The 14,824-nt window shown below is 43.2% G+C and overlaps 1 protein-coding gene across 1 annotated transcript; it reads right to left on the reverse strand.

Moving 5' to 3' along the window:
- Positions 1-6,322: 6,322 nt before the first annotated feature.
- Positions 6,323-7,796, reverse strand: KCNF1 (potassium voltage-gated channel modifier subfamily F member 1). The gene has a single exon (XM_085309718.1). It carries the CDS (start codon positions 7,794-7,796, stop codon positions 6,333-6,335), a length of 1,464 nt encoding a protein of 487 aa, XP_085165844.1. The 3' UTR covers positions 6,323-6,332.
- Positions 7,797-14,824: the final 7,028 nt, after the last annotated feature.

Here is a 14,824-nt window from a genome sequence, read left to right on the forward strand (position 1 = left end):
CACCTCACTGTCCACTCTTCTAACCCACACTTCCTGAGCTCATCCAGGAAGATGATATGGGAGACACTGTCAAAAGCCTTGCTGAAGTCAAGGTACACAGTGTCCGCTGCTCTCCCCTCATYTACCCAGACAGTCATKCCATCATAGAAGGCTATCAGATTGGTTAAGCAGGATTTYCCCTTGGTGAATCCATGCTGGCTACTCCTGATCACCTTCTTTTCCTCCATATGTCTGGAGATGACATCCAGAATGAGCTGTTCCATCMCCTTWCCAGGGATGGAGGTGWSSCTGACTGGCCTAGAGTTGCCTGGGTCCTCCTTCTTGCCCTTCTTGAAGACTGGAGTGACACTGGCTTTCTTCCAGTCCTCAGGCATCTCTCCAGTTCTCCAGGACCTTTCAAAGAYGATGGAGAGTGGCTTGGGAACAACATCAGCCAGCTCCCTCAGTACCCGTGGGTGCATCCCATCCGGGCCCAWGGATTTGTRGATGTCTAGCCTGCCCAGAAGGTCTCTAATCCTAWCCTCCTCAACCAAAGGAAAGKCTTCCCTTCTCCAGACKTTCTCCCTCACGTCCAGGCTTTGGAATTCCTGAAGGTTGCCCTTAGCAGTGAAGACTGAARCAAAGAAGGCATTCAGTAATTCTGCCTTCTCYGTATCCCTTGTCACCAGGGCCCCCGCCTCATTCAGCAGTGGGCCCACATTTTCCCTAGTCCTCCTCTCGCTGCTGATGTATTTGAAGAAGCCCTTCCTGTTGTYCTTGACATCCCTTTCAARACTCAATTCCARCTGGGCCTTAGCCTTCCTCRCTGCATCTCTACATACTCTGACTGCATTCCTATAATTCTCCTAGGTAGCCTCTCCCCTCTCCCATAGTTTGTGTATTTTCTTCTTCTGTCTGAATTTGGCCAAGARCTCCTTGCTCACMSWTGCAGGTCTCCTGTCCCGTTTGCTGCACTTCTTACTCATAGGGATGCACCACTCTTGAGCTTGGAGGAAGTGATGTTTGAATATTAGCCAGCTCTCCTGGACCCCCCTTCCTTCTAGGGCCTTAACCCATGGGATTCCTCCAAGTAGGTCTCTGAAGAGCCCAAAGTCTGCTCTCCTGAAGTCCAGGGTTGCAATCCTGCTTGTTGCCTTACTTCTTTCCTRCAGGATCSTGAACTCCACCATCTCGTGGTCATTGCAGCCAAGGCTGCCCCCAACCTTCACATCTCTAACCAGTCCCTCTCTGTTGGTAAGGACAAGGTCCAGCAGGACACACTTCCTCATTGGCTCATCCACCATTTGTGACAAGCAGTTATCATCAGTGCATTGYAGGAGCCTCCTGGACTGTTTGTGCCTTGCTGTGTAGTCCTTCCAGCAGATAATGTCCAGAAAGCTAGAAATAGACTTCATTTTACCTATGGTTTTAGTAATTGCCACYCATCTACCTTTTGTAGCTTATTAAATTAAAACAACTGAGTCAGATTCTGCTGGCAGCTATTCTATGTCAAATCTGGACCAACCTCGAATTTACTGCTGGAGTTGGTACTGATTAGTAACTGAAAGAGGATCTCCTTGTATTTTCCCTTTGTACATTTTCAGGCTGTATTGTACGTATCCAAAGTCTTCTAGGACTAACCTAGATGCAGCCATGGATGGCTGCATGGGGCAGACGTCCTATGGTATATCTTCTCTAGAGAGTAGTTTGACCTGATCACTGTGGCCTGAAATGTCCCGGGTGGTGAACTGACGAGTTTTTGTATCAGAAGTGGATTGATGGCAATTGAAATTACAGTAGCTCTGTTTTTCTCCCTAATTCTGCTGAATAGTTTTTCTAGAGTACTAAGCTTTCCTCCCAGAGCTCCCAAYTTCTTATGTGAGCATGTAGTCATACTCCTGGGAATCTGAAGATGAGTATTCGGGAAGCAGGGATAGCCAGAGAGATCCAGAGAGTTTGTGTAGTTTTCTTTACTCAGACCTTTTGGGAGGGTTTCCAGGTCAAGCAGATTAAATTCTAGGGACAGGGCTTGCCCTTGAGACACTGTTGTACAGCAGAGCTTTCCACATGCTGCAAGCACTTGGGGAAGCTCAGTGCCAGGGCTGATGCTGATTCTGTTCRGAGATGGATTGCCGGAAAGGGGAAAAAACAGGTTCATAACAGCCCTGCAGCTGAGCCCCACTTACCACTGAAACCGGTGCGTGAATTCACGTTGCTTCACATAGGAAAGGGAGCCGACCTTTAAACCTGCATTTACTTTTAATTAAGTCAATTCCAGCTAGTGACAGTGACTCCCACAGGTAGATAGTCTTAGTGATGAATTTTCTCTGCACTGGGCTAGTAAAGATAGTTTTTAATCAGAAGGTAAATTAGACACCCTGGAGACTAACTAGGAATTACAAACTTTGTCATTTTGGGCTTGGTAGAGAGTCACAGCCTGCTCTTTCAGGGACAGTGGAGAGAGACAGAGAGACAAAGGCTACCTCTTGCAGTAAACTGCAAGAAGCACAGCCCATCCACTGGTTTGATATGAACATATTCAAGCAATTAAATCCTTCTAGCCTTCAAATTACAGTGCTGCATCCAGCTCTCTTGGTCCCTAGGCCACCTCCCCAACTGTGCCTAGGAATTGTTTGGGAAGCACTGGTAGTGCAAATGAAAATTTTGCCAGGGTCTAACTAAATAGCTGAATGGTGTGAGTGACCGGTTGTAGTGCTAGGGCCCATGCTTTGGCTTTAACAGCACAGTAGATTTAAGCTAAATGTAGACTTAGCTAAAATGACCACATAATACTCAGGAAAAGTCAAATTTGGGAAAGTCACTGATGGATTGGGCTGGTGCCACCTATGCCCTCCTCATGCAGACCGTAGATGTGAGATCTAATGGACCAAGCAGGTTCACATTTTCCTCTTGCAAGAATTTCAGAGCTTCTTCTAACTTTGCACTCGAAAACATCTAGTTTTCAAGATGGGAGCTGGGAGACCCGGATTCAGACAGAGTTGTTGGATGGGGCTGCTTCCTCCCCATGAAAGCACTGCACACACTGCTGCTCATACTAAAAGCCTTCTAGTCTCTCAAGCTCTATTTTATGAAATTAATTTGTAATAAATTAAATTTGTCTCTGATGGATGAGGTAGACTGATAAAAAAAGACATGAAAACATAYGTCCCCCAGCCCACTCCATTGTTTGAGGCAGAATCTTCCCTCCAGTCCTGATTTCAAGGGCAGTAGTGTATGGCGGTTTCTTGGTCTGTGAAATTTGCCTCCCCTGCGTCTCTAGAAAACCTCTTTCTYTGAGCCAGCAGAGCCTGTCTGTGTTTGAGCTCCCCACTCACCTCAAATCCCTCCATGTGCTACAGGCTGCCCGCCATGTCCCTCATTCGCTGCCTGCGTTTCCTCTTGCTCCTAATGTGGTCCTTTAACAAGGGTAAGGCAAACAGGCAAGAATCCATGCTGCCTGCCCACAGCCTTTTACCATCRTATAACTTACAGCAATGAATCCAACAAATATGCTTCCCAGTGCAGTAAACCACACGCAGTCTGGCTTGACCCCAGCTGGGCTTGCAGGACACCAAGGTTGTCCTAAAGCTCTTTCCACACTGATATAACTTAAGCAAACCTCTACTCTCAAAAGCATGATTCACTGGAGAAGTTAGACAATAAAATCATTCCCGATAAAAGAGGTTTATCCCTTATTTAATATCATGTTAAATAAATTGCAAATTGCAGCAGTGAGGATTCAGTACTTACAGTACTAACTATATTACTTAGCATTTATATAGTACTTTCCTCATTCAGAGTCCTTTGCTACCTTAATCCAGCCACTCTCTGCATATCATGAGGGAWGTCAGGAAGATTTAATATCCTCAATGATAGATGAAGCATACTGCTGGGACTGGCAGAGCTCCATTACTTTCCCTCTTCTCCTGCCCTCAGTCCCACTGGAGATGATTTTTGATGGTTGCAACCCATACTTATGTCCTGGAAATGCCTGGCAGACTAAGGACCMACATCCTGTCTCTGTGATGAGAGCCAACTAAGGTGCAAGGAAGGGAGAGGTCTAAGCAGACATGGAGGATTTAGAAAGCAGTTCTAGATGCTCTGAGCTGGGATGCTGGGAATAGGGAGGGAAGGATGGGGAGTGAAGGGATGCTCAGGTTGAGGAGGGTATCTTTCGGGGTTTGAGTAGCTGGCAGGCAGTGCCAGCTGGAAAGGACCTCAGCATGGGAGGAACCCAGGGATGAGATTTCTGTGGAAGGAGTGTGCAGAACGGGGCGTGCTGTCTGGGGTGCTCAGTGCCATTGGGTCACTGACCAACTCCATACTGGCGTGCAAGCCCCATATACACCACCACTACTTCCCTCCCTCCAAAATCCCCACAGCACAGCAGAGGACTGATCCCAACTCTCTGTCCTGTCCTTGCTTTTGCTGTGAGAAATGTGGCATCCCTAGAACTACAGAAAGAACAACTGGCTTTCAACATTGCTTCATATACTCTGTATTCAGAGAGGAAGGAAAAATCATGCAAGCTTGAAGTCTAACTTGAAATTGCCCAATAATCAGGAGTTGTTTGTGTGCAAAGATATCAGAGGGAAAGGGCCCCTGAGACTCTGCCTCTGCTGAGAGTTGGGTGGTTAAAGCTGGTCTATGTATATCCTGCAAGGGTCATGGCTCCCCCTGTACTGACAGCTCCACAGGATGGACCAGGATCCATAGTGGGGAGGGCAAGGACCACTGCCAACATGGCCTGTCCTCTTTCACTTAGCACCCCAGGGACAAGGTCCTCGCCAGACCGAGGCGAGCCAAGCCAGGCAGGGGAGCAGGGAGGGAGGGAGTCCGCTGCATCCCTCCTCTCTTCCCACACTCTCCAGGACCCCACAGCCATGTTATGGCATAATTGCAGGGTCACTTCTTGTGGGACCTTTCATCCATGTCTCAGGGGAAGAGCCCAAGGACCTGAATGAGTGTACTGAGCAGGAGCTGGCCATGAGCTGCCCAGGGCCACAGCTCAGCTCATGCTGCTGTATTTCACCCAAGTGAGGGGCTGCTCCGCAGAAGAGGGACGAATAAGGACGGTGACCCTAGCAAAGCACTAGCAGTTCATGTGTCATTTGGGATCCTACCTTTAAATACGTAAATGTGCATGTGTGAAAATTCTCTCCTCTCATTTMAGTTGGTGCATCTCTTGATTTCAATAGATTTCTCCACCAGGGATCAGACCCATACACTGCAGTCTTTATTCAAGCCAAAGTAATGCACACCTTGAGGGTACTGGTATTGATTAATATGATGATTAATGAATACAACACTGATTGAGTAGTACCTTCTACCTGTGTAAAATAGTATTTGCAAAACCATAGTTATCGCAGGACTGGAATATGCTTAGTAACTTTTTTAAAAAACCTAGTAATTTTTTCACTCAAATAGCTATTTTAGCATTAAATAAATTGTAGATTATTTTATTTTTTTGGAAAGTTTCTCTACATTGACTTTCAAGGAGTTAAAAAGTTTCTTATTTTGCAACAGCTCGGTTTAATTCCTCTATAAACTTCCCTTGCTTTAATAGTAAATTTAAAAAAAAAATGTAAATTAAATTTCCATTTCAAAAACTACTTGAGTAAAAAGTCTTCTGGAGAGGTCCCTGTAACTATAAATTATTATCTTGTAAGCCATTAGAACAAACATTTGCATTGCACTGATTTTGCTTTACATCTCTACCAACAAATAGTTTCAGGTTATGTTTAAAGTTAGATTTTTAATGGAAAGAGGAACAGATGTCTACCCCAAAAAATCAAATTGCATTTTATTAAAATAAAATAATTCATTGTCCTATTCTACACATAACACATGATCATACTTTTAATATCTCTAGGCTGACACTACTTTAACCTTTTGCTGTAAATCTGAATCCAATATAAGTGAGAATTTGTGTTGCCATTTTAAGGAACAGTGTTTCTTAACTGCAAAAGCATTGGACACAGCCTAAAAGACATATTCTTTGTGATATTCTTCCTCTTTATTATTACAGGTACAGAATTCTGGCTTGGCAATGTTGCACATTCAGATCATTCAACATTTACCGGTCGTGAAGGAATTTGCAGTCTCTAAAATGGTTACAGATGGGTTTTGTCAGGATGCATTCATTATAATCACTCTGATCTCAATGGAGTCCTAATATTTTATTTTGGGTAATAATAGCAAAGTCTTACCACCTGTTGATGAAGATACCATAGGGTTAATTTATATTCACGCTGGAAAAGGAAAGCAATGCTCTACAGATCCCTTGCATCTTCTCATTAGTCGATTGTCAGCTTGTCCTGATCTATAGCTCAGCRCTGACAACAGCTCCCAGTTTACTTGCAGCTTTGAAGCCTGGTCCTGTAGTGCTTCTCTTCTGACAGCAGATGAATGAAGGTGTCACTGTGGGAGACTTTTAACCGACTGCTACAAAAAGGACCCTCCTTGCCTTCCCTTGCAAAATCMTTTGGTTCGCTCTTGGCACTTGCAGCTTTCCCCTCAGCTGAGTTTAGTTCCATCAGCTCCAGTTCATGTTTAGCAGCTGTTTCTAAAACTCTCTGTTTGTTATAATACCTGACAAAGTTGTTAATGATGGGATGAATGGGAAGGGCAATTGCTATCACCCCGCAAAGAAAACTGATGGCAGCATTCAGTTTTCCTAGCGTTGTTTTAGGGTATATGTCTCCATATCCAACTGTGGTCATGGTGATGATTGCCCACCAAAATGACTGAGGGATGCTTTTAAATAAGGTTTCAGGGTGACTTTGTTCCATGGTATAACCCAGGGCAGAAAAGACAAAGATTCCCACAGCTAAGTACATCAGGAGCAGTCCCAGCTCCTTGAAGCTTCTTTTCAGAGCGTACGTTAGAGTCTGGAGTCCCGAGGAGTGCCGTGCAAGCTTGAAAATCCTTGCAATCCTCATGATGCGCAGTGCCTGCACAGCCTGTTGGACATTGCTCAGCTCCATGAGTTTGGCTCCCAAGTGCGTCAAGATCAAGCTGACATAGAAGGGAAGTATTGCTAGCACATCAACAATGTTCATGAAAGACAGAGCAAAGTAGAGTTTATTTGGAGAAGAGATGAGTCTAAGCACATACTCCATGGTGAACCAGCCTATACAGGCAGTCTCTATGCTGTCCAGGGTTGGATGCTCCATGCGATTCCCTTCTGGATCTATGACCTGCAGGTCAGGAATGGTCCCCACACACATCACTACGGAGGAGATCAAAATAAACAGAAAGGACAGGACTGCAATTACTCTAGCTGGGTAGGACGATTCCGGCTTCTCCATGAATTTCCAGATGTATTTTTGGCATCTTTTCCAACGATTTTCGGAGGCATCTACTCCCAAGTCATCTAGAATCAATTGCACTCTTCGGGCTATTTCTTCCAGTTCCTCCTTTTTCTCACTCAGGTGAGTTTTGCAGCAGTCATCCAAAAATTTAAGATCCACTTTCCAAAATTCCATTTCATTCTTGAAACATATAGGGCATATTCCTTTCTTCATGTGAATTTCTCCAAGGTAGTATACATCAATAATGCATTTGAAAGCGTCTGGGTCTCTGTCAAAGTAAAACTCTCTTTTTCCCGGATCATAGTCATCACAGAGGGAGAATATGCTGTCATATCCCCCTGATAAACAGTTGACCAGCTCTGCCAGCCGTGTTTCTGGATACTGGTTCAGGTTATCTCTGTAGAACACCTGCCTTACCCCACCAACATTGACTACAATCTCTGTTTCTTTGATTTTTTCTGATACATCAGTATCCACATCTAGGAAACTGGAGTCACCTGCCATTTTAATTGTATTAGATTTTATTTGATTTTTAATCTGTTGTTTGGCTTCAAAGCCTCGTGTTTTTAATTCCTCATGAAAGCAAAGCAGCACAAAGTCAGTTATATTACAAACATTATGAAATTGACTTGGAGTTGTGGTGGGAAAGGTTACACAAATAAACCCACAGTCAGGAAAACCTGGTGAGATATGCAACAAGCTGCAGTGAAAAGACAAGTCATCGGGCTGCTGTGCCTGAAAGCAGGATGTTAGAAAGCTCCAGCAGATTTGAAAGAGAAGAAACCATTTAAAAAAACTCACCCCTCTGCTCAGTGCTTGAGAGTCTTTTCAGATTCCATTCTCTCTCTAAAGTGATATTTATTCACAGGCTGGAAGTCACGGCAGAGAAATAAATCCTGTGCTCTGATTAATGCAAAGTGAAGTGACTGACAGTTCTCAAAGAGACATGCAGCAGGGTAAGCCCGCAGAAAACTGTTGCAGTTTTTGTCTTCGATTCCACAGATTTCCCTAGGAAGCCGCTTTCTAGTTTTGTTTTTCTTTCCGTTTTCGTTTTACTTTGAGATCTTCCAGAGTTTATCTGACTCTGTCACATAGTCAGTGCAAGTGTGCAGAGGAGAAACTTGTGCTTGTTTTCCCTTTGCTGTTTCCCAACACAATAGAGAATCCAGGCTGTTAGGAGTCCTTTCCAAATTGTACCCTCTTCTGGCGAAAGCCAGCAAAGCACCAGCTCTATAGAAAATACAGCTCAGCTATTTATATGCCTGCCTAGCTGTAAAGTAATTTGTTTTTATACTTTAATGTACTTTAATGATTTTTAATTTTTTTAAATTAATTTTTAAAAATCAATCAGAAAACATAATATAGTATAAAGTAATTCAGAGCTGCAGTACGTTTCTCCCATGGGAAAGACTTCCTTACAAATTTCTTYTGATGGCAGAAGTCAGAGAAAAAAAAATGTGTTTTAGAATAAATACACAATATAAATCTTGCTTTCAGTGGGACTGGTGCAAGTCTAGAGTAATTCTCTGTCAGGACATTGATTTACTGTAGATTTGTACTAGTGTCTTTGAGAACAGAACAGAGACCAGTGCAGCTGTAGAGCAAAACTTCTGCTGCTTATGYTTGTTTCCCAAAGATCTGTGTGCTTGTTTTCAGCTGTATTTTCTAGATCTGTGGTCAACTGACTTTTGGGAGTGTTCAACTATTTTACCTGTGATAATTTCTCCGTGAATGCTATTTTCCATCAATAATGCTTTGTATTCCATCAAGCACTTAACAAATAGGAATAAAATAACAAATATTTCCTTTTAACTCTGCTTTCTTCAGGTTCCAGTGGTTAATGGACATTTATTCCATGGACATTTGCACATGCATGAGCCTATCTCTGTGTCATCTTTGCATTTATAATGCCTCAATCTCACTACACAATTAATTGCAGTGGGCCCTAAAAGCTGTGATCCAGCAAAATCCAATCCAAAATTAGTTAATTTTTCCTGGCCACATGAAAAGGATGTCTTACAGTATTGTTTGGCCCTTTCCAATTTACTGGTCTCTGAAAAGTTTGTAAGGGGAGAATCCAGCTGAGAGTTTGCTTCTCTAGACTTGTGCCCATCTGGGGACAGATGTCGCCAGCAACACYGGTGAAGAGACCCTGCGGGCACATGATGTTGCATACCAGCTCCCTTGCTGGTGTGCTTTCCCCATGGAAACTGTTGGGAATTAGTAAGAGGATACACACTAGACCTTATCTTGATATGGAGTGCAGACACAGACTTAAATAGCTTGCATGCCCCTGCAGATAGCTCCTGAGTCTTAGGCATGCACAAGCTGTGAATTAAAATCACGATCTATGTCCTTTCCAGACCTTCACAGAATCAAATGACCTTCAAATGACCTTCCTTGCCCCTGAGCTCTTGCATGCTTGAGAAGAGTGAAAACCTAACAGGGAAGAGGTGAATTCCTAACAGATGTAGACTTGCAAGAAACCTGTAAATTCGCACAACCCTTTTCTCTCTGCCTGTCACACACATCCGTGCACCTACCACTACAAACACAGCTTCATAATCTTCTTTGAGTGCCTGAGTTGTGTTGCCCATAGCCAGGCTACAGAAGAGCAAAGAGGCCAAGGAATAGTAACTGCAGGGGCTGGTAGAGATTCATTTTCAACCCTGGCAGATGAACTTGTGTACCCTGTGGTTTTAATCTTTGTAACTCTCACCTTATTCAAGTGACAGTTCCAGGAAAAAAGGTAAAATCTATCAGACTATGCCTGTGCCATATCCTTAAACCCGGTAGGTCAGTGCCACCTCTGATGTGTTTCTGAGGATACCACCTAGTGTAGATGTAATACAAGATGCAATTTGAGGTTTTTTTATGAATGTATATGAGATTTGTGACTTTTGGGAGACAAGAAAAATACCTTGAAGATTTGGAAAAATCATACATTGCTGAGGGTTCAGCAATAAATATTTATGCAACCAGCCACACACTGGGGTGAGAATTCTTTGTCCACTATCACAAATGGTTTAGTCTGATTTTAGCACAATAAATTTTAAGGTGCCAATAACAGAGACATGCTTGCGTAGTTGAAAATGTGGATGGGATTACTGACTACCAGAACTTTCAAATTAAAACTGAGATCTGGGRAAGTTAGATTTAAAATGTTGTTAGAGTGCGTCTGTGTAGGAAACCAGGTTCTTTAGGTTCTATGCTCAGATTTTAGTGCCTCAGATGTGTGTTCTTTTTGATCAATGACTCATTACAGTGACCTTTTGACTTTTCTTTAGATAGCAATAACAAATCAATGTATAGTCCAGCCTGACCAAAACAGAATACAGCACCTTCATTTACAAAAATGATTTTCCTGCCCTGCCCTGTAATTTTACAAAAAAAAAAGAACCAACTAAATAGTCACACAGGATTAGTACATATATCGTTMAATTTGAAAGATGAAATCAGCTTCTCTCAAAGATGAATCTCAGCRCATTTTTAAAGGGTTGGAAAAAACTATTTTTGAAATGCCAGATCAGTTTTTATAAAGATTTTACTTACTGTGGCTGCTAAAATTCTTGTGCTTTATTCTCCCTTGTCTTGCACCTTTTCAGAGTTCTTTACGCCTTTCAATGTGACTGTCAAGTGTTAGTGATCTAGTAACATTTTAAATCCACTTTTACAAATATATATGATCCAAAGAGGGGTCAGGGAAAATCATAGTGAATTAAGACTTTATTTTTGTGGCCCAAATGAATGAGACAGGCTCACTTGATAAATGTGTTTCATCAGACTTATTACAGGTCAGCAAACGACAAGAGCAGAATGAATAATTTGGGGTAAATAATTTATTTCACTAATTTAATTCATTTTTATTCATGAAAAGAGGGCTTCTCTGATTTAATAATTTCAGCAAATAATTCTTGTCCTGTAATTCATTTATGAATAGTTTGCTGCAATTATTAGRAATTCTGAATTCAACTTCTCTTGATTTATGTGGATTCAGCAAACAGGTCATGCCATGTTCTGCTCTCTGTTGGAAGTGATCAAGTGTTGAGAGCTGAATTCTTAGAGATCTTACAAGAAACAGAGCAAGGTTTCTTTCTATGCAGACTGTTGGGTTCTGGTGGGGTTCAAGCACCACAGCTGAAGGGACAGTGGCTCCCAGTTGCTGGGCATGGGCCCACCACGGGCAGCTCCGCAGCCTGAGCAGAGATGCCCCAAGGTCCTCCCGGGTGGCTCTGATCCGACAGGCTCAGGCACCACTTTTTGGAACTGATCTTAACCACCAGGCTTCAGACCAGACTGAAAGATGGTTTGTTCCTCTTGAGGTACTGTCCAGTACATAACACACCTGGGGAGCACAACCAATGTCACTGCCCTCCTGGCTGATGTACCCCTGCTCCACTATGGAGCTACAGGCAGTAGCAGGGTTTGACGATGTGTGAAGGGACTGGGTGCCGACCCTGGGATACGTTGATCAGGTGCTGCGTGAGGAAGAGTGTTAGTGTAGAAGCAAGAGTCAGGCAGCCACGCTGCAGAGAGCCTGGMGTTTCGGCAGGCCTTTGCACTGAGAGCACTCTGCTTTCAGGATGTGGGAGTGGGGCACCACCTTCTGCCTGTCTCCTCCTGGACTGTACCAAGAATTCAGGGTTGTGTCTACACTTGCAAGACGAGGCAATTTACAGCTCCAGGTGCTGGATCATGGTTGTCCAAGCTAGAAAAATGTTACAGCGCAGATATGGCCAACACTGGCCATATCCAGAGTTCTCCCTGGGCAATCCCAGGCATGATGGGGCAGTCAGGGATCGTTTCCAACAGGCACTCTGCAAGTAGCCACCTGCTTCAGAGACTACAAGGACTTGCTAGACTAGGCAGTGACCAGTTGCCACGTGGCCTCAGTGCCCAGAAACATCCCTGAGCACAGGTAAAGCTAATCAGGAAGTACCAAAGGATGCTGTGAGTATGCACCTGATTTTTCAGTGCTGTGACTTCTAAGGTGGGCACTATCATATGGTCCTCAGAGATCTCAGAGCTAAAGCAGGTTTGGTGTGATACTGGTTTTTATTCAACACAACCATCCCACACACTTCTCCTTCTGCTATGTCGTGTTTGGTTTTTAAATGACACAAGGCTGGAATTGTGATGCATCTAGCAAGAGATCTCTGCATCTGACATACAATTTACTTTCAGATAGCTGCAAACTATGGAAAGCTGCTCAAGAAGGAAAATGTCAATGAAAATGAACCAAAGAAAAGTCACTCAGAGACCTAAAGGAGAAAGCAAAAAATTTTGAAATATCTTATTCCTTCGCCTTTTCTCAGTGTTTTCTGAGGATAAAGCTTTCGGTCTGCTGCACGGGTTACTTTGGTAGCTGTTAGCACAAGTTTCTGTGTGGAAGAAGCATCATATAATTACTTAGTGTCAGTCACAAGAAATGCRAGTAAATAATCAGAAAGAAAAAAGAGCAATGAACAATGTCTTCTTAGGCTTCGGAAAGAGCAGGTCATCCAGAGCAGCTACTTTACTATTGCCAGTTTTAACAAGAGGAACAGGAAAGACTTAGGTCTAAGAATTTTTCAGGGTTTCCAAATCAAAGGCGGCCTGCAGCAGTTAGTGAGACAGCCTCACATGCCCCATCTAGGCACACTCTGGCAAATTGATCCAGCTAATGCACTGTGTAGTTTTATTGTTTGTAACTCATTATTGCAGATCCATTTTTAAATAATCCTTGAAACTTACAGTTCTGGCACTCTGTGAGAAAACATGGCATTACATTCTCCCAGCCATGGTKGTTCCCAGCACAGATGCTGGGACACTTTCCCAGTATCAGCACCCCAACTCCATACACTTCTCCTGCATATCTGGGGGGTCCCAATGCATAACTCACTTTCATGGACAGTAACACCCCATGTGGGAGAGGTGTGTTGTGGGCTCTCAGCAGTAGCAGGCAAGCTTCGTGATTGCACATGGTAGTGCCTCGTGCTCCCAGCTGTGGCTGGGGGGGTCTCGTGCRTTCACAGGGGCCTAACGGGGGGAGTCTGAGTCTGAGTGTGAAACTCGTCCTCTGCTGACAGCCATTTCTTTCAGTGGGTGAGTCTTTCCAGTCCCCTGATACGGGCTCCAGCAAAGTGAGTGAAACAAAGATTATATTTTTTAATACATCTGCATGTTTTGTATGACACTTTCTCAGTACATCAGGCTTCCTTCAGATTGATCTTTAAAAGCAAAATGACTGTGGRCAGAAGCAAGAGGTTATTAATTGTATAAACTGAGATAGGTATCTGGAGTGTACCAGAATAACTTCTCATCATGAGTCTGGGATCTATGTKTCTGTGTCTCTGACATATATGTCTATTTCACCATGACTAATATTTCATATTGAGTAAGCCTTTTCTCAGTTAATTTTTTTTGCCGTCTCTTAGTCACTTTGGATCTTTTTTCAAGTTCAGAAGCTGCAAAATTTATACATACGTAGTCAATTTATTATAGCAGATTGATTCCTCAAATCTATTAATTAATTCCTTATTAAAAGAATGGTAATAGCTTGCAGTAAGTTTTAATTGTCCTTGCTTTCTATTTGATATTAATGAGTCTATTTTCCCATACAATTAAATCTGTCTTAAATGACCACTCAGGGGACCAACCAAATCTCTGACTTAATGTAAATGGCTTTAAATAAATAAGATGCAACCTCCACTGCAACAAGCTAAAAGCTGGATTCAAATTAAGCATATTAGTGAGTCATGAATAAGATGTGAGTGAGAGATGCTGTAAAACTTTCAAGGGTCTTGTCTTGTTTTCAGTCACTGTTCTTTGAGGAAGAACTGGAAGTGTGCTTTCTGCTCTTAAACACTGTCATCAAAAGCTTTTGGTTATTATTATTTCTCCCTTTGAATTTTGATGTATATACATAGAGAAGAGAAAAACTAGGTGACAAGACTCATTGCAGAGGCAATGACTTAGGAATTGTACCACTAAGATTTTGCTGGCATTGAGTGTGACAGTGGTCAAAAAATTGCATATGTTCCTATAATGAAGGCATATATCATAATAAATATACACAGGGTGGTAGAAAAACATTTGCAGGGTTGATCTCAGCTCTGGCATTTCCCAGCTTCTGAGTGTCTGATTCTACAGCCCTGCTGGTGTCTTTTAGCGTGACTTCTTGTGCATTTTCTCAGAGGACCCAATCACACTGGTACCACCGGGCAGGCAGCACCTTCTTCGAGGATCCTGCCTGCCTCGAGCCTTGCCTYGACTGGCCAAGTCACGCAACAGACTCCTGAGCATCAGCACAGGGATGTCAGCACTGCTTGGGAGAGTACAGGAGGGCTTTTTGCAGTGGCATTGGTTAGGTGAAGTGACAAGTTCGTTTGTTACTAGGTTGGTTTTCAGTAAAGATGARTATCCCTGTCGCTGCCTACTCTTACAGTTCACAACGTTGGACTCAAAGGAAAGACTGAGATCATGCCAGGAGGTTGAGAAGTGGCAGCAGACAGACTGTTTGCTAAGCTAGAACAGCCAGTTCCAAAGGACTG

Source organism: Rhea americana, unplaced genomic scaffold (assembly GCF_003343005.1).
Source record: "Rhea americana isolate MKP2758 unplaced genomic scaffold, rheAme1 scaffold_300, whole genome shotgun sequence".
Lineage (NCBI taxonomy): Eukaryota > Metazoa > Chordata > Aves > Rheiformes > Rheidae > Rhea > Rhea americana.